We start from the raw sequence: 24889 nt of genomic DNA, 5'->3' as shown, positions 1-24889 counted from the left end.
GCAAGGGGGACAGTGGGAGTGCACAGATTTTCTTAAAGTTATATAGCTTAGGTGATTGCAAATTCTACACTCTTCTGAATCCTGATCTAATGTTCTCATGACAGCTCATGTATAGAACTGTGGAGAATGAAATTATCTAAAGGTGTTCTTTGTGCAGTCTTTGCTAAATGGTTTCTGTTATTATTTGCCTAAATTTCATCTTACGCCTAAATTACTTTGTAAAAATCTGTGAAAAATCAAAGTATCGGACTGTTAATGTTATCAAAATGGTAGCTTCTGTCGTCTCCTCATTACCAAATAAAGTCCTAACTGGTGATTGCTAGATTGCTTCAGATAGACATTGAAATCGTTATCTTGCTAATATTCAAGCAGATGGAAAATACTTGGGATATCCCAATTTTGTACTTAGAATAGATGCTTATTTTTAAAATAAATGTAATATATTTCTGGCTCTTAAGAACGACTTGTTGAATCCTCATTGAGCTACAGTGTTTGGCTTAGCCTATCCTTTTAAAACAAGTCTGTTGGAACTCCTTCAATTCTCACGATACCTGGCTCCAATTCAGCGTCCAAAAGCAAACTGTAGTAACTATCTCTAATGCCACAGTAACTTTAGAGAGATGCAGCATGCTCTCTCTACCATGCTCTCTCGACCCTTACAAAAAGGGTCGATTCCAGTGCCAAATTATATAAGGGCGCAGTTTTATGAACAGAATAGAAATTGAATACACCGTGGTAGCTGCTTGGGAAAATGAACAGTATATAATCTAATATCTTTAATTTTATGTACATGGATATAATGTATGTCAACTTTGTACATGAGATACATACAGTATTTAAACATTTTACTCAACAGATAAGAATTTACAATAGCAATATAACTGGCTAGAGGGCTGTCCACTTAATTATATACTTAGATTAGATCTGTACTTTAACAGGAAAAGAATTTAATAGTTTACAATCATAGAAACACTGACATTTAAAACAAGACTTTATAAAATAATTTATATATATCCTAGCATCTATAGAGAGGAATGATTTGCATTTGTGGATGTGTGCAATGAATGGCATATTTTAAACTTTCATGTAATAAAATAATTTAGAAGCAGTTCATGCAGTGGTCAAAACAAGGGATGGCGGTTCCTTCCAGATGCCCTGTCGCTTCGACAGCAGCGGGCAGCAGACACACACTAGGTACCACTGAGGCTCACTAGACACCAAGTCTTCTCCACAGCTACTCATATCAACCCAACATACGCAAGTTGATATCCTTCCCTCCATGGTCTGACGACCGGTCACCGCTTCTCTCAGCCGTGGGATTAGTCAGTCTATCCTTAAAGTGATTCCATGTCTCTCCTGCAGGTCAATGAATAGCATCTCTCCAGACGAGGTAACTAACAGAACTTCCTGGTTTTCACGACTTTGCTCTGGTACTTCACCGAGTGCCCCCCATGCCCTATGACATACACATCCAGCAGGTAAGACTTTCCCGGCAGAAGCCCTTTAATTGTTTCCGTGGTCACTGCTTTCTGTAGGTTCTGACTGTGGAAATATTTACAGAGGACCTTTTCCGATTTCTTCCTTGTATCCGGTCCTAGGCATTGGTTTTGCTCTCTTCTCTTCTGGTCATCGTTGTAGCTGTCGTCCACTTCCTTTTTGTAGATGCAGAACTTGTTCCTGTCCTGAGTGCCCAGCCACGCCACAGTGGCCGAAGAGCAGGTGCGGAGCTTGTCAAAGCCTTTGATTCTTGTGTCTTCAGGAAGAGAGGGGAAGGGCTGCTTGCTGGGCCTTGTGGTAGCCAGTATTTTCAGCATCGATGCTCCTTTCTTGTGTCCTTTCAGGCGGATGAGGTACTTCGCTTTGGGCTTTCCTCGAAGCTGAAACTGCCGAACACCTTCCACATTCTGAGACAGAAGAAGTTTCCCGTCCCTCCTCACTTGGATTTGAACAGCATCCAGACAGGAGTGAATAAAGAAAGTGACTTTTTGGTGAGAAGAGACTGGCGCAAACCGTAAAAACTTCGCTCCCTTCCGCTTGACGAACACATCCGTGACTTTCCCGTCCTTTAGCTCGACCGTCTTCTGTTTCGCTTCCTCCTTGGTCCTGGCAAAGGTGCCCACGTACGCCGTGCTCATGTTGCTGTTGCTGTTGGCCACGAAGACATCGAAGTAGTACTGGGTGTCGGGTTTCAGATCTGAGACGGTGAAGATGTTCTTGTTTCCGATGCAGATTTTCTGAATGTCGACCTTGGGCCTCGAGGAGACGTGCCGCCCCAGTTTGGGAGAAGGCTTTGCTAGCAAGCTGCGTCCTTTACCCGAATTCTCTGGAGGAAACCCAAAATGGGCAAAGTCAAAGGGGCTGAAGTCCAGACCGGGTTTTGGAGCCAGCATGAAAGCGTCATCTGCGCTCAGTTTGGCTTCTACTGCGCAGAGGCTTTTGAAATTGTGCTCTTTGTTGAGGACCACACAGTACTGAATGGGTTGTTTCAGCAAGGAGGCCGTGGGGCTCGGTTTCCAGGCCAGAGTGACCGTGGTGCGTCCCAGGGAGGTAACATCTACCCTTGGGTCGTAAGGTAATTCGGGGTAGGGCTGATCAGAATCTGGAGTTGTGGTGGCATAGACTTTGAAATGCGTGTCTTTCTCTGTTGAGAGAAGCTCCAACTGATATAAACCAGATGGAGAACTAGAAGATATAAAATACTCCACATCGTTGCCTTTGTAGGAGAATAATTCTGTGCCTTCCTCATTAATGATCTGCTGCCTCTGCTGCTCCAGAGGCTCTGGGTCACCTAGAAGACACGAGAAAAACACAAGCTACATGTCAGGGTACGTACTGTGGCTTGCCGACCTTAAATCCTATTTTCGAAACTATCTTCTTTATTCTCTGTTATAAAAATAATAATGTGGGGCGCCTCGGTGGCTTGGTCAGTTAAGCATCCAACTCTTGAGTTCCGCTCAGGTCATGATCTCTGGGTTGTGGGACTGAGCCCCAAGTCAGGCTCCATGCTCACCGCAGAGTCTGCTTGGGATTCTCTCTTCCTCTCCCTCTGCCCCTCTCCCCACTTGTGCTCTCTCTCTAAAATAAATAAATAAATAAAAATTTAAAAAATTATAACGTTCCCAGTAGATAACGGGAAATAGAGAAAGAGAACAGGATAAAAAATCATCCATTAATATTTTGATTCATTTCCATTCAGTCCTTTACGTATTTTTATGCAACTGGTATTCTTTTTCATCTTTCTCTATAACTTAGTAACATTTATTCTCATACATATATGTTCCCAGACAAACCTCCATCTTGAATCCTGTCTTTCTCACTTAATATTATTATTATATAATAAAATAAAAATTTTTTAAAAACGATATTTTCATAAATATATAAATAATACTGTTGGTCAATTTTTGACAATTTAAGATAATGCCTATATATATAAAATATATATTTACATATATAAAAAATATATATAAAATATATATATATTTAAATTTAGGCTTCAGGATAGACTCCAATTATTGGAAGTTTCAGGTCAGAGACTGTAAACCTTTTAGAGATTAATCCCTACTGTCAGTCTGCTTATCAAAATGATTCAATCTGATTGCATTTTGATGACCAGCCATTTCACTACTTTTACTCTTGTTACTAGGACAGGACAGTCTCTCATTAAAATATAGAATATAAAGCACCAGTAAGAGTAACTAATTTTCAGTGTAGAGAACACATGCCTAGGAATAATAGGAGGAGAGTATTGAAACCAAACTATTTTTTTCTGTCTTTTTATTGTTAATATCAGATATCATATAGATGCCAGATACGTTTACAGGACTTAGTGAAAGATTGAGTAGCCAGTGTGGGAATGTATCTTGTTCAGCTTATTGCGGCAAGTTGAGTGAGGGATATAGAATTTCATATTCCCAAACCATGAGATGAACAATCTCATGCAGTTATTTATTCTCTGTCTCCCTGATGACATACTTCCCATCTTTTCCTAGTTACAACTCTCTGTCATCTTATCCCTACAAGTAGCGCATCTTGCTAGCATCCTTTGCGTGGCACCAGTCACCAAGCCTTCACCTTTAAGCTATGATCCCTTCACCCCTTAAAGGGAGCAGGTCACCCCAGGGCCTCATATGGACTCTTCTCATTTCCCTGTATCTTGGTATTTGCTTTGCACCATCTGCATCTTCTTTAAATGCCTAACATAGCCCTCTTACTGACTTTCTTGTCATCCTGGCCTTTCAACAGTGCTCAGTGCCTTTTTACTCCTCTTTCTGGTGCCACCCTTTACTCCCCAGAGATCTTGGCTGCATACCGCAATCACCTAGGGGGAGATTTTAAGAGTCCCAGTGTCCAGATCACACTCCAGGACAACTGAATAAGAACCTCTAAGGGTGGGATCCAGGCATTGGTAGTTTATAAAGCCCCCAGTGTTAATTCCAGTGTTTGGGTGGGATTGCAAACCACAGCTGGAGAGGGTAGTCCAAACCTTTCCATTTTCCTCACTCCTTCAGGCTCCGCGTCTGTCTCCCTTAACTGTTTATTTTACCAAGATCACCATCATTCGGTGCCATCCCCCATTTCTCTCATCCCCATTGCAAAGTCTCCAGCGTCTTCACCTGTGCATCCATGCTGGTTTTTCTTACAGACCAAAGGCAGTCTATGTCACAGGTCTTTTAGCTATCCATTGAGCAGTCTGGGGCCAGACTTAGCATGCTGCTTACCGGAGCCTTCCCCGCTTGCCTCCTCTGGCAGCTCTTGGAGACTCAGCTTCCACTCTAAAGGTGCATCACAGGGAGTCACTGTGACTGATAATGGAGTATTGTCTTCTTCAACCACGAAGAAATACCTGTGGGAAAGTGGGCCAATTCAGACTGAGATCATTCTTACTAGGACTTATAATCAAGAGTCACTAGAAAAATCACTGGTTTTGTTTTTATTCATTTAACAGACCTACTCTGACCCTTTATGGGAAATATCACCTTCCTACCCATGAAGCTCTCCTTCACACTTCTTCATTTGTCTTCACAGCACTTATCACTACCTGACATATTATCTATTTCTTTGTTTACCTTTTTATTTTTCCATCTCCTCTAACTAGAATGCAAGCTATAAGAGGGCAGGGCATTCAGTTCATTGATGAAGACTTAGAGACTAAAATAATTCCTAATAAGTATTTGTTGGATGAATTGATGAGTATTTTAGACTTCAGCTTTTTGGGGAAAAGTCCTTAATTGTTTGCAGAGTCTAAAACTTCCTCAGTGATGGGGCCCCTGCCTACCTCACTGGCCTCTCCCCTTCTGTGCTTGAATCACATGGGACTCCCTTAGTTTCCCAGAATCTACCCCATATTGGCACCTCTGGAATGTTGTTTCATATGCCTGAAATGCTCCCCTTTGCCCTTACTCATATTTAAGTGTCACTTCTGAATTCAGGGCTGCATTTTCTGACTCCTAATTCTGGGTCTGGTTCTTGTATACTCTGAGAGCGTCCTGTACTTTTCACCTGGGGCACTTATTAAAATTTGTGACGATATATTTGTATTATTTGATTGTCATTTTCTCTACAAAGGCCCACTTAGAGTTCCTGTGCCATGTCATTGTATTCCAGCACTTAGCACTGATTTCTGCATGTAGTAGGTACTTGATAAATATTTTTGAATGATCAATTACTAAATTAATGAATAGAACCCAAGAATCCTAACACCAATCCTATTGTTCCAGCTCCAGGAGACTTACACCTCAAGTCTGTTTCTATCTAAAGATACAGAATCTGAATGGCACTATCAGCACTTTCCCCCCTCACCATTCAAATAAGAATTAAAAGAAGGAGGGTAGGGGTCAGGCAGTGGGAAGACAAAGACTCTATAAAAGTAAAAACAACTTGTTCATAAAATAATAAAGTTAGATGTCATGTAGACAAAATAACTATACTATTTACTGGGTAGGAAGTTTATGTATCATAAGCATCTTTCAAGACAAGTGTCAGATGGCTTAATTTCCAATTCAGTCTACTTCCGGGACAGTAAAATTTTGCTCCTTTGGCCAGGGCACATGGGATACATTAACAATACACACACAACTGAACCCATCTATATTACAAAGAAATAGGTACAACAAAATATTTTGTTTGGTATCATGGAAGTAAAAAAGTGTTCCAAACTTCTAGGGTTAGATTTTTATGTGGGTAACAGAGCTAACTGCTGAAGCCGAAATCAATGTGTCAGTTCATCTACTACCTTCTGTCTTCGTTTCAAACAAGGAAGTAGCTTATTTCCTAAAGTAACTGTGTCTTACTAACTTAAATACAGGCCATAGGCAACCAATGACAAAACAATTCTTGCATTCCACAAGGTATTCATTATACATATAAAACAGCAGGGAGTCCCTCTAACTCAACATTTTCATATGGAGGCATTTACGATTAGGGATAAAAGATAATCTGAATAAACTTTAACAATTTGACAAACATTTGTTGGCTACCATACACAGAGCATTTGTGGAAGAGAACAGCAATCACAGATAATAGGGCCTGATCTATGTGCTCCAGATATTTACTGGCTGGTGAGGCAGACAGAAATGCAATGAATAACTAAGAAAACATGGCCCCAAATTATAATGCCAAAGCCGAGGGATAAACACTCCATGAACCATTTAGCCTTTGGAATTTATGTGTAAACATAAGAATAATTAATGAAAAAAGCTATCCGCTGCTGCTACATTTTATCTGAAATTTCATCGTTAGTTGTAATATCAACAATGTCTGTGAGTGCCTCCCACTGTGTCTTTCACTCCTAGAAATGATGTTTCTATTGTTGTTGTAACTCTCAACTCAGTGTGAGGTAACATTTCATCCCAATGTAGATATCAAAGCCCCTGATCATTATTTGTGGGGGGAAAAAGCCAAGAAAGGATAAACAAATATATATCATTTTTCAAGGTCAAAATATTTAGAATCATTATGTGAGCCTAATTTGTTGATGGAGTAAAGATAAAGGAACTGTGACAGTTTTTACTACAGTTTGGTTTAATATTCTCAGAACCTAATCATATTGTTCAAAGAAATATTATCTTTTTTTTTTTTTTTAATTTAAGTAGGCCCCACACCCAGCATGGAGTCCAGTACAGGGCTCGAGCTCACGACCCTGAGATCAAGTCCTGAGCTGATATCAAGAGTCGGGTGCTTGACCAACTGAGCCACACAGGCACCCCAGAAATATTATCCTTATAATACAATGTAAACCCTTGAGGAATCATATGTATTCATTTAATTTCATTTTTTTTTTTAGCTATTTAAGCCCTGTTTTATTGAGATACAGTTGAAATATATTAATTTCAAAGGTACAAAATAATGATTTATGTATACACTGTGAAATGATCATCACAGTGAGTCTACTTCCCCCTTGTAACCATATAAAATTACATAATACGCAATATAATACTGACTGTAGTCACCATGCTGTACATTACATTCCCTCATTTTCTTTGGATAGATACCCAGAGGTGGAATTGCTGGATCATATGATAGTTCTCTTTATAGATTTTTGAGGGACCTATTACTGTTTTCCATAATGGCTGTACCAATTTATATTTCCACCAACAGTGCCCGAGGGTTCCTGTTTCTCCACATTCTTGTCAATATTTATTATCTCTTGTCTTTTTGATAATAGTCATTCCGACGGGTGTGAGGTGGCATCTCATTATGGTTTTGATTGCATTTCCCTGATGATGAGTGATGTTGAGCATTTTTTCATGTACCTATTGGCCATCTGGATGTCTTTTTTGGAAAAAGGTCTATTCATATCCTCTGCCCATTTTTAAATCAGGTTAGTTGTGTTTTTATTTTTAAGTTGTATGCATTCTTTATATATTTTGGATTTTAACCCCTTATTACATATGTGATTTGCAAATATCTTCTCCCATTCAGTAGGTTGTCTTTTTATTTTGTTAATGATTTCCTTCATTATGCAGAAGCTTTTTAGTTTGATGTGTTTATTTGTTTATTTTTGCTTTCATTGTCCTTGTTTATTTTTGCTTCTGTTGTCCTTGCCTTTGGAGCCAGATCCAAAACCAACCAACCAACCAACCAACCAACAAACCCAAACAAACAGAGAAAAAAAAGAACCCAAAACATTGCTAAGACCAATGTTAAGGAGCTTACTGCCTATGTTTAGATTAGTGGTCCAGTTTCATTCTTGGGCATGTGGCTATCCAGTTTTCCCAACAACATTTTTTTAAACAAACTGTCCTTTTCCCATTGTATATTCTTGGCTCCTTTGTGATGAATTAATTGACCAGGTATTCGTGGTTTATTTCTGGGCTGTCTATTCTGCTCCATGGATCTATGTATCTGTTTTTATGCCAATACCGTACTGTTTTGATTACTATACCTTTGTAGTACAGTTTGAAATCAGGAAAAATAATACCTCCAGTTTTGTCCTTCTTTCTCAAGATTGCTTGGGTTTTCAGGGTCTTTGTGGTTCCATACAGATTTTAGAATTATTTGTTCTAGTTCTGTGAAAAATGCCATTGGAGTTTTGATAGGGATTTCACTGAATCTATAGATTGCTTTGGGTAGTATAGACATTTTGACAATATTAATTCTTCCAATTCATGAACACAGAATATCTTTCCATTTATTTGTGTCTTCTTTAATTTCTTTCATCAGTGTCAGTTTTCAGTATACAGGTCTTTTTCATCCTTGGTTAAATTTATTCCTAGGTATTCTATTATTTTTGATGCAATTGTAAACAGGATTGTTTTTATTAATTTCTCTTTCTGGTAGTTCATTATCAGTGTATTAAAAAAAAAACAACAGATTTTTGTATATTGATTTTTGTATCCTGCAACTTTAATAAATTTGTTTATTGGTTACAACATTTTTTGGTGGAATCTTAGGGGTTTTCTATATATAAAATCATGTTGCCTGCAAACAGTGACAGTTTTACTTCTTCCTTTCCAATCTGAACACCTTTTATATCATTTTCTTCCTAATTGCTTAGGCTAGGACTCCCAATACCATGTTACATATCAGTAGCAAGTGTGGGCATCCTTGTCTTGTCTTGATCTTAGAGGGTAAGCTTTCTTCTTTTCACCATTAAGTGTGATATTAGCTGTAGGCTTGTCATATATGGCCTTTACCAAGTGGAGGTACATTCCCTCTATACCTGCTTTGTGGAAAATTTTTATCATAAATGGATGTTGAATTTACCAAATGCTTTTCCTGCATCTGTTGAGGTGATTATATGATTTTTATCCTTCATTTGGTTAATGTGGTATCACACTTATTGATTTGTGGATCTTGAATCATCCTTGCATCCCTGGAATAAATCTCACTTAATGGTGGTGTATGATCTTTTTAATGTATTATTTGAATTTGGTCTGCTAATATTTTGTTGAGGGGTTTTGCATCTATGTTCATTAGGGATATTGGTCTGTAATTTTCTTTCTTTCTTTCTCTCTTTCTTTTTTTTTTTTTTTTGTGTGTGGTGTCCTTATATCTGGTTTCAGTATCAGGGTAGTGTTGGCCTCATAAAATGAGTTTGGAAGTGTTCCATCCTCTGCAATTTTTTGAAATATTTAGAGGAGGATAGGTATTAGATCTTCTTTGAATGTTTAGTAGAATTCATCAGTGAAGCCATCTCATCCTGGACTTTTGTTTGTTGGGACTAGCAATCTTCTTGCTAATAATTGGTCTATTCTGATTTTCTACTCCTCATGATTTAGTCTTAAAGATTATATGTTTCTGGGGATTTGTCCATGTTTTTCCTAGTTTGTCCAATTTATTGGGATATAATTCTTCATATTAGTCTCATAGTAGGTCCTTTGTATCTTTTTGGTATCAACTGTAACTTACTTTCTTTCATTTCTGATTTTATTTGAGTCCTCTCTTTTTTTATTAGTGAGTGGAGCTAAAAGTTTATCAATTTTGTTTATCTTTTCAAAGAACAAGCTCTTAGTTTCATTGGAATCTTTTCTATTGTCTCTTTAGTCTCTATTTTATTTATTTCCACTCATGTTTATTATTCTCTTCCTTCTTTTAACTTTGGGATTCATTCATTACATTTTTCTAGTTCCTTTAGGTATAAAATTATTTATTTGAGATTTTTTTATTTCTTGAGGTAGTCCTGTATCACTAAGAACTTCCCTCTTAGACCTGCTTTTGCTGCGTCCCATAAATTTTGGTGTGTGACTTTTCCACTTTCATTTGTCTCAAGGTATTTTTTTATTTTTTCATTGACCTACTGGTTGTTCAGTAGCATGTTTTTAAATCTCCACATATTTGTGATTTTTCCAGTTTTCTGTTTATGATTGATTTCTGGTTTCATACAATTATGGTCTAAAAAGATGTTAGATGTAATTTCAATCTTCTTAAATTTATTGAGACTTTTTTTGTGGCCTAACATACAATCTATCCTGGAGAATGTTCTGTGTGCACTTGAGAGGAATGTATATTCTGATGCTTATGGATGGAATCTTCTGTATATATCTAGTAAATGGTCTAATGTGTCATTTAAGGCCAGTGTTTCCATATTGATATTGATATTCTGTCTGGATGAGCCATCCATTGATGAATATGGGGTACTAAGTCCCCCTACTATAATTGTATTGCTCTCAACTTCTCCCTTTAGGTCTGTTAATATTTGTTTATATGTTTAGGTGCTCCTATCTCTATTGGGTATATAAATATTTACAAATGTTTAAAAAATTAAAAAAATATATTTACAAATGTTTCATCTTCTCGCTGGATTGACCCCTGTATCATTATGTAATGCCCATCTTTGTCTTTTATTATAGTCTTTTGTTTTAAAGTCTATTTTTTTCTGATATAAGCATAACTTCCCCAACTGTTTTTTGGTTTCTATTTGCATGGAACATCTTTTCCCATCCCTTTACTTTCAGTCTCTGTGTGTCCTTACATCTAAACTGAGTCTCTTGTAGGGACCATATAGAATTAAATCCATTCAGCCACACCATGTCTTTTGATCAGAGAATTTAGTCCATTTATGTTTAAAGTAATTATAGGTAGGTGTATACTGCCATTTTTTTGTTGTTGTTGTTGTTCATTGTTTTCTGGCTTTTTTGTAGTTCCCTTCTGTTCTTCCCCTTTCTCTTGCTTTCTTCCCTTGTGGTTTGATGGCTTTCTTTAGTGTTATGTTTAGATTCCATTTTCATTATCTTTTTTGTATATGCCATGGGTTTTTGCTTTGTGGTCACCATGAGACTTACAAATATAAGCCTATGTATATATACCAGTCTATTTTAAGTTGGTAAAAAGTATGAACACATTCTGAAACTCTACATTTTTACTTCCCAGTCCCACATTTTATGCTTCTGATGTCACATTTTACATCATTTTGTGTATATACCCTAACTAATTGTTGTAGTTTTAGTTATATTTTTTACTACTTTTGTCTTTTAATCTTCATGCTAGCCTTAGAAGTGATTAGTTCACTACCTTTAATATATATTTACCTTTACCAGGGAAATTTTTACTTTCATATGGTTTCTTGGTACTAGTCAGTGCCCTTTCTTTTCATCTTAAAGACATCTCTTTAACATTTCTTCTGGTAAGGCTGGTTTAGTGGTGATGAACTCCTTTAGTTTTTGCTTATCTGGAAAACTCTTTATCTCTCTTCAATTCTGAAAATCTTGCTGGGTGAGTAGTCATGGTTGGAAGTTTTTTGCTTGAAGCACTTTGAATATATCATGTCATTCTCTTCTGGCCTGCAAAGTTCCTGCTGAAAAATCTGCTGATCATCTTGTGGAGGTTCCCTTATTTGTAACAAGTTTTCCTCTTGGTTTTAAGATTTTCTCTTTATCTTTGAATTTTGACATTTTAATGTGATATATCTTAGTGTGGATCTCTTTAGGTTCATCTTATTTTGAACTCTAGGTTTCCTGGATATGGATATATGTTTTATTATGTGTTAGGGTAGTTTTCAACCATTATATTTTCAAATAAGTTTTCTGTTCCTTTCTCTCTTTTCTCTTTCTGGGACCTATAATATGCAAATGTTGTTCCACCCAATGTTGTCCTATAGGTTTCTTAAACAATCTTCATTTTTTTCAGATTACTTTTTCTTTTTTCTGCTCTGTTTGGGTGAGTTGCACTGCCCTGTCTTCCGGGTTACTGATCCTTTCTTGTGCTTTATCTAGTCTATTGGTGAACCCCCATAGTGTATATTTCAGTTCAGTTACTGTATTTTTAAGATCTATGACTTCTGTCTGGTACTACTTTCTTATATTATCTATCTCTTCGTTAAAACTACCTCTTTGTTCACCCATTCATCTCCCAAGATTGCTGAGCATCCTTATGACCACTACTTTGAACTCTTTATCAGGTAAATTACTTATCTCTGTTTCATTAAGGTTTTTTTTTTCTTTCTTTCTTTTTCTTTTTCTTTTTTTTCCTCCCTGGGGTTTCATCTTATTCTTCATTTGGAACATATTCCTCTATTTTGTTTGTTTGTTTGTTTGTTTGTTTTTCATTTTGTTCAAGTCTCTGCGTTGGTTTCTATGCATTAGGTGAAAGAACTATCTCTCCCTGTCTTGAAGGATTGATCACAGGACGACTGGGGTGTCTCAGTCTTAGTCTCTGCAGTATCCTGGTGGTGGTAGCCTGCCAAGAACTGTCTCCCTGATTATTTTAATCCCACGGGGCTCAGAAATGTAACCATCCTGGTCACCAGAGCCAGGAATTCAAGGGGCATCCCCTGTGTGGCCCGTGCACATATGCTGGCTTTGGTTGGGTTGTGGTAGAGTGCCAGGCTGGGGCAAGCCCACCTGTCAGGTTTAACAGTGTGGTAAACAGATTTACCAGTTAGCGGTGCTAACAAGGTAGAGGGAGAAGGCAAAAATGATACTTGCCAACACCTCTGTGACTCAAAAGAGTTCTAAGAGACCCCTGCCCTTCCAGCAGACACTTTTAGATTATCCAGTGAATCTCCTTTGTATGTAGTCTAGGCATTTTTCAACTTATTATGTTTGCACTGGGTCCTGGGGTGAGTAAATCTGTGCATATGCCCTTTAAGAGTGGACTCTTAGGGAGCGCCTGGGTGGCTCAGTTTGTTGAGTGTCCTACTCATGGTTTTGGCTCAGGTCATGATCTCAGGGTTGTGAGACTGAGCCCCACATTGGGCTCCACGCTCAGTGGGGAGTCTGCTTGAGATGCTTTCCCTCTGCCCCTTCCCCTGCTCTCTAAAATAAATAAATAAGTAAACCTTTAAAAAAAAAAAAAGATTGGAGGCTTAGTTTCTCATAGCCTTTTGGGTCTCCTAGATATAAGCCAGATGTTTTGGGTTTTGTCTTTCTGGTGCAGGTCCCACGGGCTGGGGTGTCTGATGTGGGGCTCAAACCCCTTGTTCCTCAGGGATGTGCTCTGTATTTGTCAGAGTCTTTCTGTTTGTGAATTGCCACACTAGCGGTAGGGTTTCTCGCAAGATCATGCCTGCCTCTCCTGCCCATCTCTGTGTGTGGGCTTTTTATCCTTTGTGTGGAGGAACTGTTCAGCTAGTTGTCAGATCTTCTTCAGAGAGAATTGTTCTATATGTAGCTGTAGTTTTGTTGTGTGAATAGGAGGAGGTGAGCTCAGGGTCTTCTTATGCCCCTGTTTTGAACCCTGTTCTTGATTAATTTCACCTTAATCCTACAGAACCCTTCTTAGAAATTTCCTGCTATCCCAAAGATAAGAAAATAATCATTCTAAAATGTAAGAACTGCAAAAACTGCTCTCTCCATCCCAAAAGAGATCACAATCAGCAAGGATCAAATAGCCTCTACTTAATGATTAAAAGTTGTGTTGTCATTCTCTTAGAGAAAATAGGCAATATTATTCAGAGGTTGATTGTAAATTACCTAATCTAAGTTTAATGGTTACTTTGCTTATAATGAACTTATTGATAAAGAAGGTACTGTAGAGAGAATACCTTTTGGGTGTGTCTCTAAAGAGATAACTGCTAATTTCAGCTCCATCTGGAATTACTGATGAATCATGAAAAAATGCTTTGTCCCGGATCTGCATCTGAAAAAGTTCCTCATCTCGAGTGGGTAACTTCTGAGTCCTTGAGCTGAGTGGTAATAGCAGCCATAGGAGACACCAGTGGAGAGGCACCATCCTGGGGCAACAGAAATGATGGCTTACATTAGTTCTGCAGGTAGATGCTTGGGCAAGTTGCAAACTTTCTAAAGGGTTAAGAATATTTTAGTTTTGACAGGAAGTTAGAGTTGTAGTATGTATTTTGGATACATACATGATCTTGAAGACAACTTTCCTGTTTTGTTTTGTTTTTTCCCCAAAGTATTTCATGGAATTGATAACAAATTCACTAGAATTTCAGATATGAAAAAGATTTTGAAATGAAAGGACTCTTGGTGCATTAACTTCTCTGGATATTCAGAGAGAAAATCCCCACTTCAATATGGTAGAAGCCAATATGGTTCTTGTAGAAATGGGTATACAAATGTCTCAACGATTGAACCATACCATAAAGAGACACACAGACTCACTGAGAGTCCATTACCATTGCACAATTACTTTTATTCTTCCTTGAAATTTGACTAAGGATTATACATGTATAGTATTATTCTTGTTTCCAAGATCAGATTTTCATAAACCAGAGGTTTTTAGAGATGATAAAGTTAATTTTGTTATAGGTTAAGCAATTTGTCCAAAATCAGAAGATAAATTATTTGCTGATCTCTAATTATTATTCATTACTAGACTCTTCAACACAATATTTAAATGTAAATCTTTGCCATATTAGAAGTGGGCTTGGATTCCCTCTCTCAGATCAAGTGAGACCATTGGAAAGTTGTATAGTTAGGTCATTTGTCTTAACCTCCAGCAGAGTTATATATTTACTACTCCAGCAGAGTATTTTCATTGAGTTACATTTTGGCATTCAAACTGACTTTCATCAAAGATCCTATAGGTAATTATGGATCACTCTCTACTGCACGCTGCTGTGGGGATATTGTCAAGGACACCATCTTCTACATGTCTCAGTGTCCCTAACAGGAAGCCTCATGTAGGCAAGTTCTTTTGATGTCAAGTACTGGTAAAAGGCTTTCCTTCCTCTGAAGACTTGGTGCCTTTCTTCCTCACAAAAAGAACTCTGTAAGAAGTTGTTTTCCCTTATCTTTTAGACAACTTACATCAGGGATTTCAAGCATTAGGGAAACATAGTGTGTTTACACTTAAGTGCTTTAAATAGTGAGAAAGTAGAATGAAAATATTTGCAATAATTTGAAATGAAGTGAAAGCCAGTTTTATTTCTAAAGTGTCATTACTACAGCTATGAGATCACCTCTACTTAAACCATCATTTAACTTTAATTTTATCTTCCTTGGAGTGCTATAAAAAATAGATTCATACAACTAAAAATATTTTTTGAAGGAAGTAAGCTTTTTTTTTTTATGAGAATGTGAGAAGTAATTTTCTCACAGTGAGCTTACCCAAAAAATAAATTTAACTTCTTTTTTCAAAAACAGGTTTTTTTTTGTCATGTGTTTTGCAGTTTTCCATATAAGATATCTATAGTAATTGAGAGTTACTATGTGCAAAACAAGATGTTAAATTCACTAGCTGCATTATTGCCTTTAGTCCTCCCAATAACCTTGTGAAGTAGGTACTCTTCTCATGTAAGAGTAAATCTCCACTTACGTAAGCGGAGAAAGGATATAAATCCAGGTGGATCTGACTGCAGAGCCCAAACGTTTGTCCTCTGTAATATCTCTCAAGAAAGCCATCATAAGTTCTTACAAGGGGCTCTTATTTCTCATCCTTATTTCTCAATTGTATTGTAATTGACTGAAAACTTGACTGAGAGCTAAGAAATCTGACTTTTTAGTTGCAGCACTAACTAGATGTGTAATCTAAGGCACCACAGTTAACCACTCCGGATGGACCTCAATTTTCTGAAGGGTTAAGGTGATGATCTCTAAACTTTGAAAACAAATGATGATTCTGAGACTGAATCCTCAACTCCTCCTCCCAACTAGCTAGCAATTTAGGAATAAGACCAGGCCTTCTTAAGTTTCATTAAGTAATCTGAACCTCAGATGTCCATATAATTGTCAGGATGGAATCGAAGGGAAGTTGGGGATGGAAAGCGGGAGCTCATATTAGTTACTAATAGCAGATGAAGCTTATAACTATAAAAGATGGCTAGATGGATCAAAATCAAAACTCAATGAACCCATTTGAAACAAACATGGACATGGTTGACCAAACGGAATGGGACCTCTACTCACAAACCTTAATCCCTCCCCTCTGATGCCCTCCTCCTGTAGCTAACAGAAGTGAACAATTTGATATGCTAGAATTTGCTTGGCTGCCCCTGTTAAGAAATTATTATTTCAGCATAATGGAAAATATCCAGTTTACTTTGTAGCAGCATCCCTGAAACTTTGCCTCCTGAGAGCAGAAGAAGCCAGACAATAAAATTGGTCTCTTTAGAAGTGGTTAGAATTTGGCTTTCCATACTTATTAGGAACTTAGAGCAGACATGTGATGGCAGCACTTGAGTATTAGATACTCAGGTGTATTTGCCCTAGAACCACTCTCAGGCAGCGTTACCTCATTAGGCGCTATGTTTGCCCAGAAAGTTGTCAGTTACACAGTACCACCGTATGACCGAGCAGGACAGGCTGCCCAATGTCCCAGGATATTGGGGATATTTAGGTCAGCTCCAGAGTTAGGGAGGTAGCTATCTTCCCAGCTTCCTTAGCCATCCATGGGAAGAATTTTCTCTTTATTAAATCAGCGAGTGATAAGAAATGAATTTTGAGTTAAAAACAACAATATTAGTAAGTTTTGTTTTGTACATGCTGCACTCTTCTCAATGCTTTATATATATATATATAAAATCTCATGTAATGCTAGCAACAACTCTATGATGTAGGTACTATTATTTTCTCATTTCAAAAATGATCAAACTGAGGCTTGGACAGGTAAGATCACATAGTGAATACAATACGATGTAAGAAATACAAACTATTTTTCACGAGTAAGTTAAAAAATATGGAAAATAGGATTATTGTATATTTGCCACATCAGCTACTTTTTCATTTATAAATAAATAATAGCAGTGAACAGCTTCAGATGATAGGATTCTACAAAGTAAGTGTAGAGAGATAATCCTCCATGGGTCTCTGTGCTTGTTTTTGCACGTCTTGGGAGCAGAGGAGTTCACTGCCTTTGCTCCAGATTATCTTCTCAAGGATGTCTGTGCAACGAAAAGCCTTGGAAGATAAAGTTTCCTGAGCCAAGAGCAGACATGATCACTATACCATGGAAGATCTGGGCTCCCCAAGTTCAGGGTTCCTCTCATAAAAAAAAAAAAACAAAACAAAACTATTTGGGGCTGGTGCTATCTGGCCCTCTTTTCATCTGTGGGAATTGGGGGTCAGGGAGCCAGTGGATTGTGCTAGGGATGGCTCTGAGTTGCTCTGAGTACTGCTTTTGTCTCTGACCCAGGAGGCTCATGCCATCTAGCATCGATGATACTTTGTTTGACAGGCTGACTTGTTAGCTTACAAGCAGAGTAAAATCTCAAACTCTTCACAGTTCTTGACACTCTGTCTTACTTGCTAAATTATTTTACTGGCTTATCTACTTTACTGGCTCAGGCAGAAGTTTTTATTTAGATTACCACCAACAGGGAGTAGACTCAACTCTATTTTTTGCTTTCTTTATAAAAAAAAAATCATTATTTCTCCAGCTAAAATTCTATCAGGTCAGCTTTTTGTTTCTGAAACAATTTTAACCATTTTAATTGCCATATATTATGGGCAAAACAGTTTTTGGAAAAGTGTTTAAAATTAGTATGATCTTTTTTTTCTTTTCTTCTTTTTTTTTCCTTTGTATCTCTATAAGAAGATGGATGTTAGCTAAGCCCATTGTGGTAATCATTTCATGATATATATAAATCAAACTATCACGTGTGCACCTTAAATTTACACAGTGATATATGACAACTATTGTTCAAAGAAACTGGAAAAAATTAGTATGATCCCAAAGCACAAGTCTTTATATTCTATAGGATTATCTCTTTCAAAATGTTATTTAATAACATTCATCTACTGTTGGGGAAAAGCATACTCAGTTATTAGGAAAAGTTAATCATTTGATCAATTTGATCAGGTTACAGGCAGAATTATTTTAAACGAAATGTATTTAAAAGAAGCATCAAAGATAGTTAATCAAAAAACTATTATTCAGAGTGTATATATTTTTACAACTTCTATTCACTGATTCAGGTTTCAAGTGTCACTTAGATATTGTTTAAAGGATTGTTTTAAGATTCTATAGATTTTTTTCCTCTACCAATAAAATACCCTCTCTGACACTCAGCTTAAGAATTAGTCATTTTAAATAAACAACTAAAAATACATTCCTCTTAAGAATAAGACTTGGGTAAGCTAGTCTATAAGAACTGACTTTTCTTCTAAGATTACAAAAGTGCCCTCTAATGGCATAACTTTTCCTTCTCATTTATTTTTGTTACTTCTGCGTATCCAGAGCTTATCTAGATTTAAAGTCTAAGTTAAATAACATTTCTCAGAATTTCTCTTTCAGCATTATTTCTTTTGCCATGGGCGTCTGGTAGTAATCTCGGCAACCTATCTGTATAGCAATAAACCGCACTATCTTTATATAATCAAGGATCTAGTTCCAACAGAAGTAGGAAGTTGCTAGGATGATTCCAAATATTTTTATTTTTCTAGGCAGACCAATCAACTTGGTCCCATAATTATTCACAGCCCAGAAAAACTAGCTGGTGTTATCCTATTACTGAGAAGATTGACTTTGTTTCAATTAAAAAGAGGGTTCTAGAGGGGAGGGGGTGGGGGATGGGTTAGCCTGGTGATGGGTATTAAGGAGGGCACGTGCTGCACGGAGCACTGGGTGTTATACGAAAACAATGGATTGTGGATCACTACATCAAAAACTAATGATGTATTGTATGGTGACTAATAACATAATAAAAGAAAAAAAAGTAAAAAAAAGTTCTAATGAATCAAGGAATATAGATGCTAATCTAAAACTCTGATGTTGTTGATGTTGTCAGAGGCATATTCATATTTGGCACACACGTTCGGATCCTGCCAAGACTGAAGTGAGAAAAGAAAAATGATCTAATGATTTGATATACCTCGACCTTTAGTCTAGATTATGAGTAATCTAGGTTATTGGATAGTTTTATTCTTTGGAAAGCCCATGTGCCCTAGATTAAAAGGAGAGATTGTTTTTGAAATATAATTGCCCAAAGATTAACCGTGAGTTCTCTACTTACAAAGTCAGAGAGAAGTGTGGGCACTATAAAGTAAATAACTTTAAATATAATTAATTTATATGGTGCACACACACACACACAGACACTTAAAGTTAAACTATTTGGAAACATTATATGAGCCAAGTGTTAGATTAAAGGTAAATGAGCAGTCATTCTAAAAGAAGGACCTTTTACGGATAAGAAATTATTTTTATATTTGCTGCCCCCTCTCTGGCAAGTGGGTAAAAGCTACAGATCAGGAAGGAGTGGACAGTGGTTTTCTTTGGGCTGTTTTAGGAATGAGGACTAAGATTGCTTTTCCCACTCCTCTCCTCCATCTTCTCTGCAGGGCTCTCTGCTCCCCCAGCCCACAAAGGGACGGGGGAATAGTAGAGAGCACAGGGAATGAACTCAAGACTGGTTTTGAAGGAAACGCCAATGAAGAGATATGAAGCATTTATGTTGTTTCCTAAGGGGTAGGGATTAGAGCATATGATGGATAACTGAAAACCTGCAGCTCATTCTAAGACTTTATTTTCAGCATTCATTTAAACGTTTTGTTCTATCGAGGCTTTAGTGCAGTGAAAATAAATAGTCAAACTGACCTGGCATATCCTTTTACCACAAACCTATGGGAATGTTTGAGAACAGTAAAATAGTCTAATGGTAAGCAGGAAAAAAAAACATTAAAGGAAACTCAAATAATTTGCCAACGTATCAACTAAACACCCAGGATGACCTCTCTCACCACAAAAACATAGTATGCGTAAAAGCAATAAAACTTGCCCCGGGGGTGTCCGCAGCAACTTCACTACTGTCATTTGGCAAGATTTGTCTTTCATTACCTAAGACTGGCCAATTAACCATCTCGGTTAATCCACTGGGTCACTTAGTGAACATAAAGATTTATTATTTGAAATTGTGTAAGCAATGATTGTAAGTAAATAAATCGCGTTATTTTTTCACTCCTTTTAAAAAATATATTAGTTGTACTTGACCACAGTCTTAATTGGTAATCTCGTTTTAAGAGTAGGGAAAGGCTTTGAGCCACTAAAAAGCTTCCCTTTATATTTATAGACCACTGCTTAGCTATATTATCTCACTCATGTAAGGAATTTGCAAGGGTGGTCAATAAAAAGTTGTTTCAGGTTTTCAGAGACTGTCCAAGCTCTCTGAGAAGAAGGTGTCACGCACATATTAAAGACACCGCGGCCTTGCTCAGTGCCTTAGGCTCCTCAGAAGAGCAGCCAAGAGCTCAGCCCCCCTGCGAGTGGTATGCTCAAAGCTAATGCCTCCGTCCCGGCACCACCAACCACCGAGGGCTGGCACGTCCCTTGCAAAAACATGTGACATACTGGCAAAAAATGTCTTCAAGCTCTTACAGATATTAAACGTTGCAAAGCTCAGTAAGATCAGATTCATCTGTATAAACAGGCCACGCCAGGCGACCGATTAAAGAAAAAAAGTCCCCATAATGTCATTAAGATTCACTTAAAAAACAAGTCAGTGCCCCCAATCACATGTATGCCACAAACATGAAATAAATTTACAATCGCCAGAAAGAAGGATGGGCATTCTGAATTTACTTGCGGCAAATGCATCTGGAGTAAATGAAATCTAATGTTTAGTTACAGGGAGTGGGAAGTGCATGATCATAATTGAGTGAGGATGACTTCAAGAAGTGGTCGGCTGCAGAGATTTCTGTTCTTTTCCTTTCCTTTTTAAGTGCAAATATTTAGTCTCTCGACTTCTATTTTTAAACTCAAGGGCATTTGTTTTTGTTTGAATCATCCACGCCACATCTGATAATAAATCTGAAGCATTTAATGTAGCTTTAAGGAAAAAAATGTAGCGTTCACTGGGGGCCCGGCCCCCATGTCTGGCAGAGCCTGCCCTGTGAGCGAGGGGGTCTGTCTGTGCTCTTTAAGAGCACGACGCCCAGCATGGACACACAGCTGCCCTCCAGGCTGACACTTAGCAGTGAAAAAAAAGCTGAATTCCCAGGAGTTGTCCTGTTCTGTTGTCTTTTGCAAACAATGAAAATTGCAAACATGAAAAATATTAAAAACAATAACTGAAATTAGTCGGTCATTCTTTTCCATACAGAAATATCCTCTGCTGTGGTTGAAAACTGGAAGGAGATAGGGCATCTTGTGGTTTGGGGTGTTTCTCTATCTGCCAAGGGGAGATGAAGCCAGGGGGAGGAAAGGGCTCCCTCTAAGGAGCCGTCTCTGGCACGTGTTAGGTGAGCCCTTGCTCGGCCATGACTGCAGGGCCCAGCTGCAACGTGCTCACCCCAACAGAGCAGAGCCAGAGTTAGGCACACGATCCACTGGCTAAAGCTCTCTAAATGCAGTCTGTCATTACATAGTGGAATGATTATTAAGAGTTTTAGGAGTTCATTATGGCAATAATCTATGGATTAGGGACCCTCACGTGCATTTCAACGACAATGATTCCAACCTCCTCTACCACTTCTCTAAATGATTGCCAACTTTCATTCTGGAAGGAAATTAAATTAGTATGAAAAAGCAACGTAAAATTAAAACATGCCAAAGATCTGAATAAAGTTTCCATTCTCTCATCTCCTCCCCTCTGATCCTCATGACGTGTAGTTCACAGCAGGGCCGAGGATAGGGCATTCTAATTTTAAAAGATGGTCATGCCTACAGAATAAACTTGAAAGGGATCAGATTTTAGAGTAAGTGATCCTGTATTCTCACCATCACTAATGCCAATAAAAAGAATAATGAACAAGAGAAATGGCCAAAATAAGTGTACTATAGATAAGAGTAGTCTTTGATCCAGGAAGCCAGACCCATTTTACTCAACGAAGGAGTAGATCTCCTAAAAGGCATCTGATTGGTGATTAGAAGATATGATAAATTCAAAAGCAACAGAGAAGATAATACAAAGTAAAACTGGAACAAAAGGCAGAATATCTTCCTCCTATCAAACTTTGCTCTGCATGTGCAAGTGAGATAGCTGGAATAATTTCCACTATCTTAGGAGAAGCTAATGATTCCTGGAATAATGAAAGATCCTAAGGGAGGAATAATATGCTTGGTTGCTTTTCTTACTGTAGTTTGGCAACTAAGCCTTATTTCCTGTTGATCTGCAACAAAATGAAAATGACTTCCCGTGCAATGTTCCCCAAAGCAGTTAACAAACTGCACACCCCATCCTCGGCTGAAATTTAACTAAGATGTAACATGACAACATGCAAGGAGCATCTAGCAATAGCACCTATCAGCCCAGAAGATAAGTCATGAATTGTCATGGGCAACAAATGCTGAGTCCCTGCTGTGGGTAATACACTACAAGCACAAAGTCGTTTCATATAGATTCAGACTGTTCTGCTGCTTACAATTGAATTAAGTGGACACTAATTCCAGATAAAAGTATGCTGCAATGTAAGATACCAACAGGAAACCAATAGGAAACAGGTGATTTATATAATAAGTGCTTAACAGAGGTGGAGTGAAGACGGAGCAAGACTCAGAGAGAGAGAGAACAGGATAAGGGGAGAAGAGCTGGATGCGGGGAAGGGAGATAGATGGAGGTGGGAGCTCAGGGGCTGAAGCACAGAGACAGAACTGCATCAGTACGAGTTAATAAACAAATGTTAATTGAGCACTTCCTTGGTTCAGGACTCTGAACAATGTGCCAGTCATGTAAGATGTCCTCTCTTCTTGAGGTATTTACAGTCTAGAAAGAAGTGAGGAAGAAAATACTTTTAGACATAGGTAAAGCGAGATCAGTAGGGAACTAATTGTGAGGATTCATAAAAGCAAAATATCCCTTTCTAATGGCTGGGAAAACTTAGAAAGCTAAAAGGTGATTATCTAATGGTTTACCATCTATGTTTCTTAGCAACAGCTGAGATTCCTGGGGAGAATTCTGAAGAGGGGCCCTACAGTTCCACATCATGTCCTAAGACCACAGGGAAAGATGATGGAGACAAGAACAAGTATTTCCTCAAGACAGGCTACTTTTTCCAAGAGTACTATTAGCAAAACTTCTCTTTTCCACACAGAATTTCCCTCTCCTGCACCCCCAAGTTTAGGAAGTATGGTTCAGTGGGAAAATCACAGATTGAGTCAGGACACTTCCACTGCAGGCATCAGAACTATCCACACTGGTGGCTTATTGGCCCAGATGTTCTCCTCAGTGCCCTGCAGTTGTGAACCCCTGAGAGTCTAGGTTAGCGCATCATACCTCTTAGGGAAGCTGGCAACGTGAGGCAGTAACTAAGTTTCACAAAGATGCAAACTATGACTTGGGCTCCTCTCTATTTAATTCTAAGACAACAAAAGAACAGGCTAAAGACTGAAGTGAAGAAAAACCAACCTACTTCTATGGAAATCTGTCCATCCATTTCATGTACTGAATAGTTACTGCTGAACGTTAGCCCTGGGAGAGGGTTTACCACAATTGTGGTAACAGCTCTTAGAAGAGTATTAATGTGAATTTCTATTAGTGAGTAAACCCACTTCCAATTCCTTTGGAAATAATCATTAGGACAGTAGAGGTGAGTTGTTGTAGACTCACTGGAGGTTAAGACAATAGCATGTCAATTTTGAATTTGATATTTTACAGTTATTTTAACCAGGAAGGGAACTTTTCAGTAAGATACTCCATAGACTTCTTAGGACACCAAAACTAAATAAGATTGAAAGAGCTAAAAATCAAGAGAACAAGAATTTTCCAAGTGCTGACTCCACATCTCAAACCGAAGTAGGTAACATGAGGACTCAAAAGACATATCCTAGGAATTTATAACTTACTTATAAAAACAAAACTTACATATCCAAGCAGCAGAATCCAATAATGTCAGTATATTCGCTCATTCACTATTTTTTTACTCAACATATCTGTCATGAGTCCTTGCTACATGCCAGACACTCTTCTAGGGACACTGATAATCTCATGAAGCCATGTTCTAGTGGGGGTGACAGCGCATACACAGAAACATAAATAACCAAACACTAGTGGCTGGCATTCACTGCTCCATAGAGAATTAAAATAGGCCTGCGTGAGAGAAAGCGATGGCTGCTTTAGGTGGAATATTTAGAGCAGGTTTCTTGGAAGAAATGACATTTCCTCTGAGATCTGAACCAGAGGAAGCCAGTGAAATAAATGTCAGAGGAAAGAGCATTCTGGGCAGAGAGACAGCTGTGGTGCAAAGGCCCGAAGTTGGCACTAGACGTGAGTACGGATGAAGGAAATGAGTACGGTTGAAGGAAATGAATACGGATGAAGGAAAGAATATCAGTGTGGAACAAAGTGGGCAGAAGGGAGAGCGGAAGGCAAAGGGCAGATCACATACAGTTCTACAAACTATATTAAGGAGTGTGGATTCTATTCTGAGTATGAGGGAAAGCCTTTAAGAAGCTCAGGATCAGGACGCCTGGGTGGCTCAGTTGATTAAGCGTCTGCCTTCAGCTCAGGTCATGATCCCAGGGTCCTGGAATCGAGTCCCGCATCGCGCTCCTTGCTCAGCAGGGAGCCTGCTTCTCCCTCTGCCTGGCGATCCCCCTGCTTGTGTGCGCTCTCTCTCTGACAAATAAATAAATAAAATCTTTTAAAAAAAAGGGCTCAGGATCATGATCTGATCCA

The 24889-nt window shown here is 38.2% G+C and overlaps 1 protein-coding gene across 1 annotated transcript in view; it reads right to left on the bottom strand.

Moving 5' to 3' along the window:
* Window positions 1–743: 743 nt before the first annotated feature.
* Window positions 744–24889, bottom strand: part of NDNF (neuron derived neurotrophic factor) — a 40652-nt gene continuing 16506 nt past the window's right edge. Inside the window, exons 2-4 of the mRNA XM_035029312.1 lie at window positions 13922–14110; window positions 4719–4843; window positions 744–2788 (exon numbers count right to left, since the gene is read on the bottom strand). Coding sequence (XP_034885203.1) covers window positions 1395–2788; window positions 4719–4843; window positions 13922–14109 — 1707 coding nt within the window. The 5' untranslated portion in view covers window position 14110 and the 3' untranslated portion in view covers window positions 744–1394. The remainder of the gene's footprint in view (window positions 2789–4718; window positions 4844–13921; window positions 14111–24889) is intronic.

The sequence above is a fragment of the Mirounga leonina genome, unplaced genomic scaffold (assembly GCF_011800145.1).
Source record: "Mirounga leonina isolate KUSES-001 unplaced genomic scaffold, KU_Mleo_1.0 Mir_234, whole genome shotgun sequence".
NCBI lineage: Eukaryota > Metazoa > Chordata > Mammalia > Carnivora > Phocidae > Mirounga > Mirounga leonina.
The sequence above is the reverse complement of the archived record's forward strand: the minus strand, read 5'-3'. Positions and strand labels throughout refer to the sequence as shown.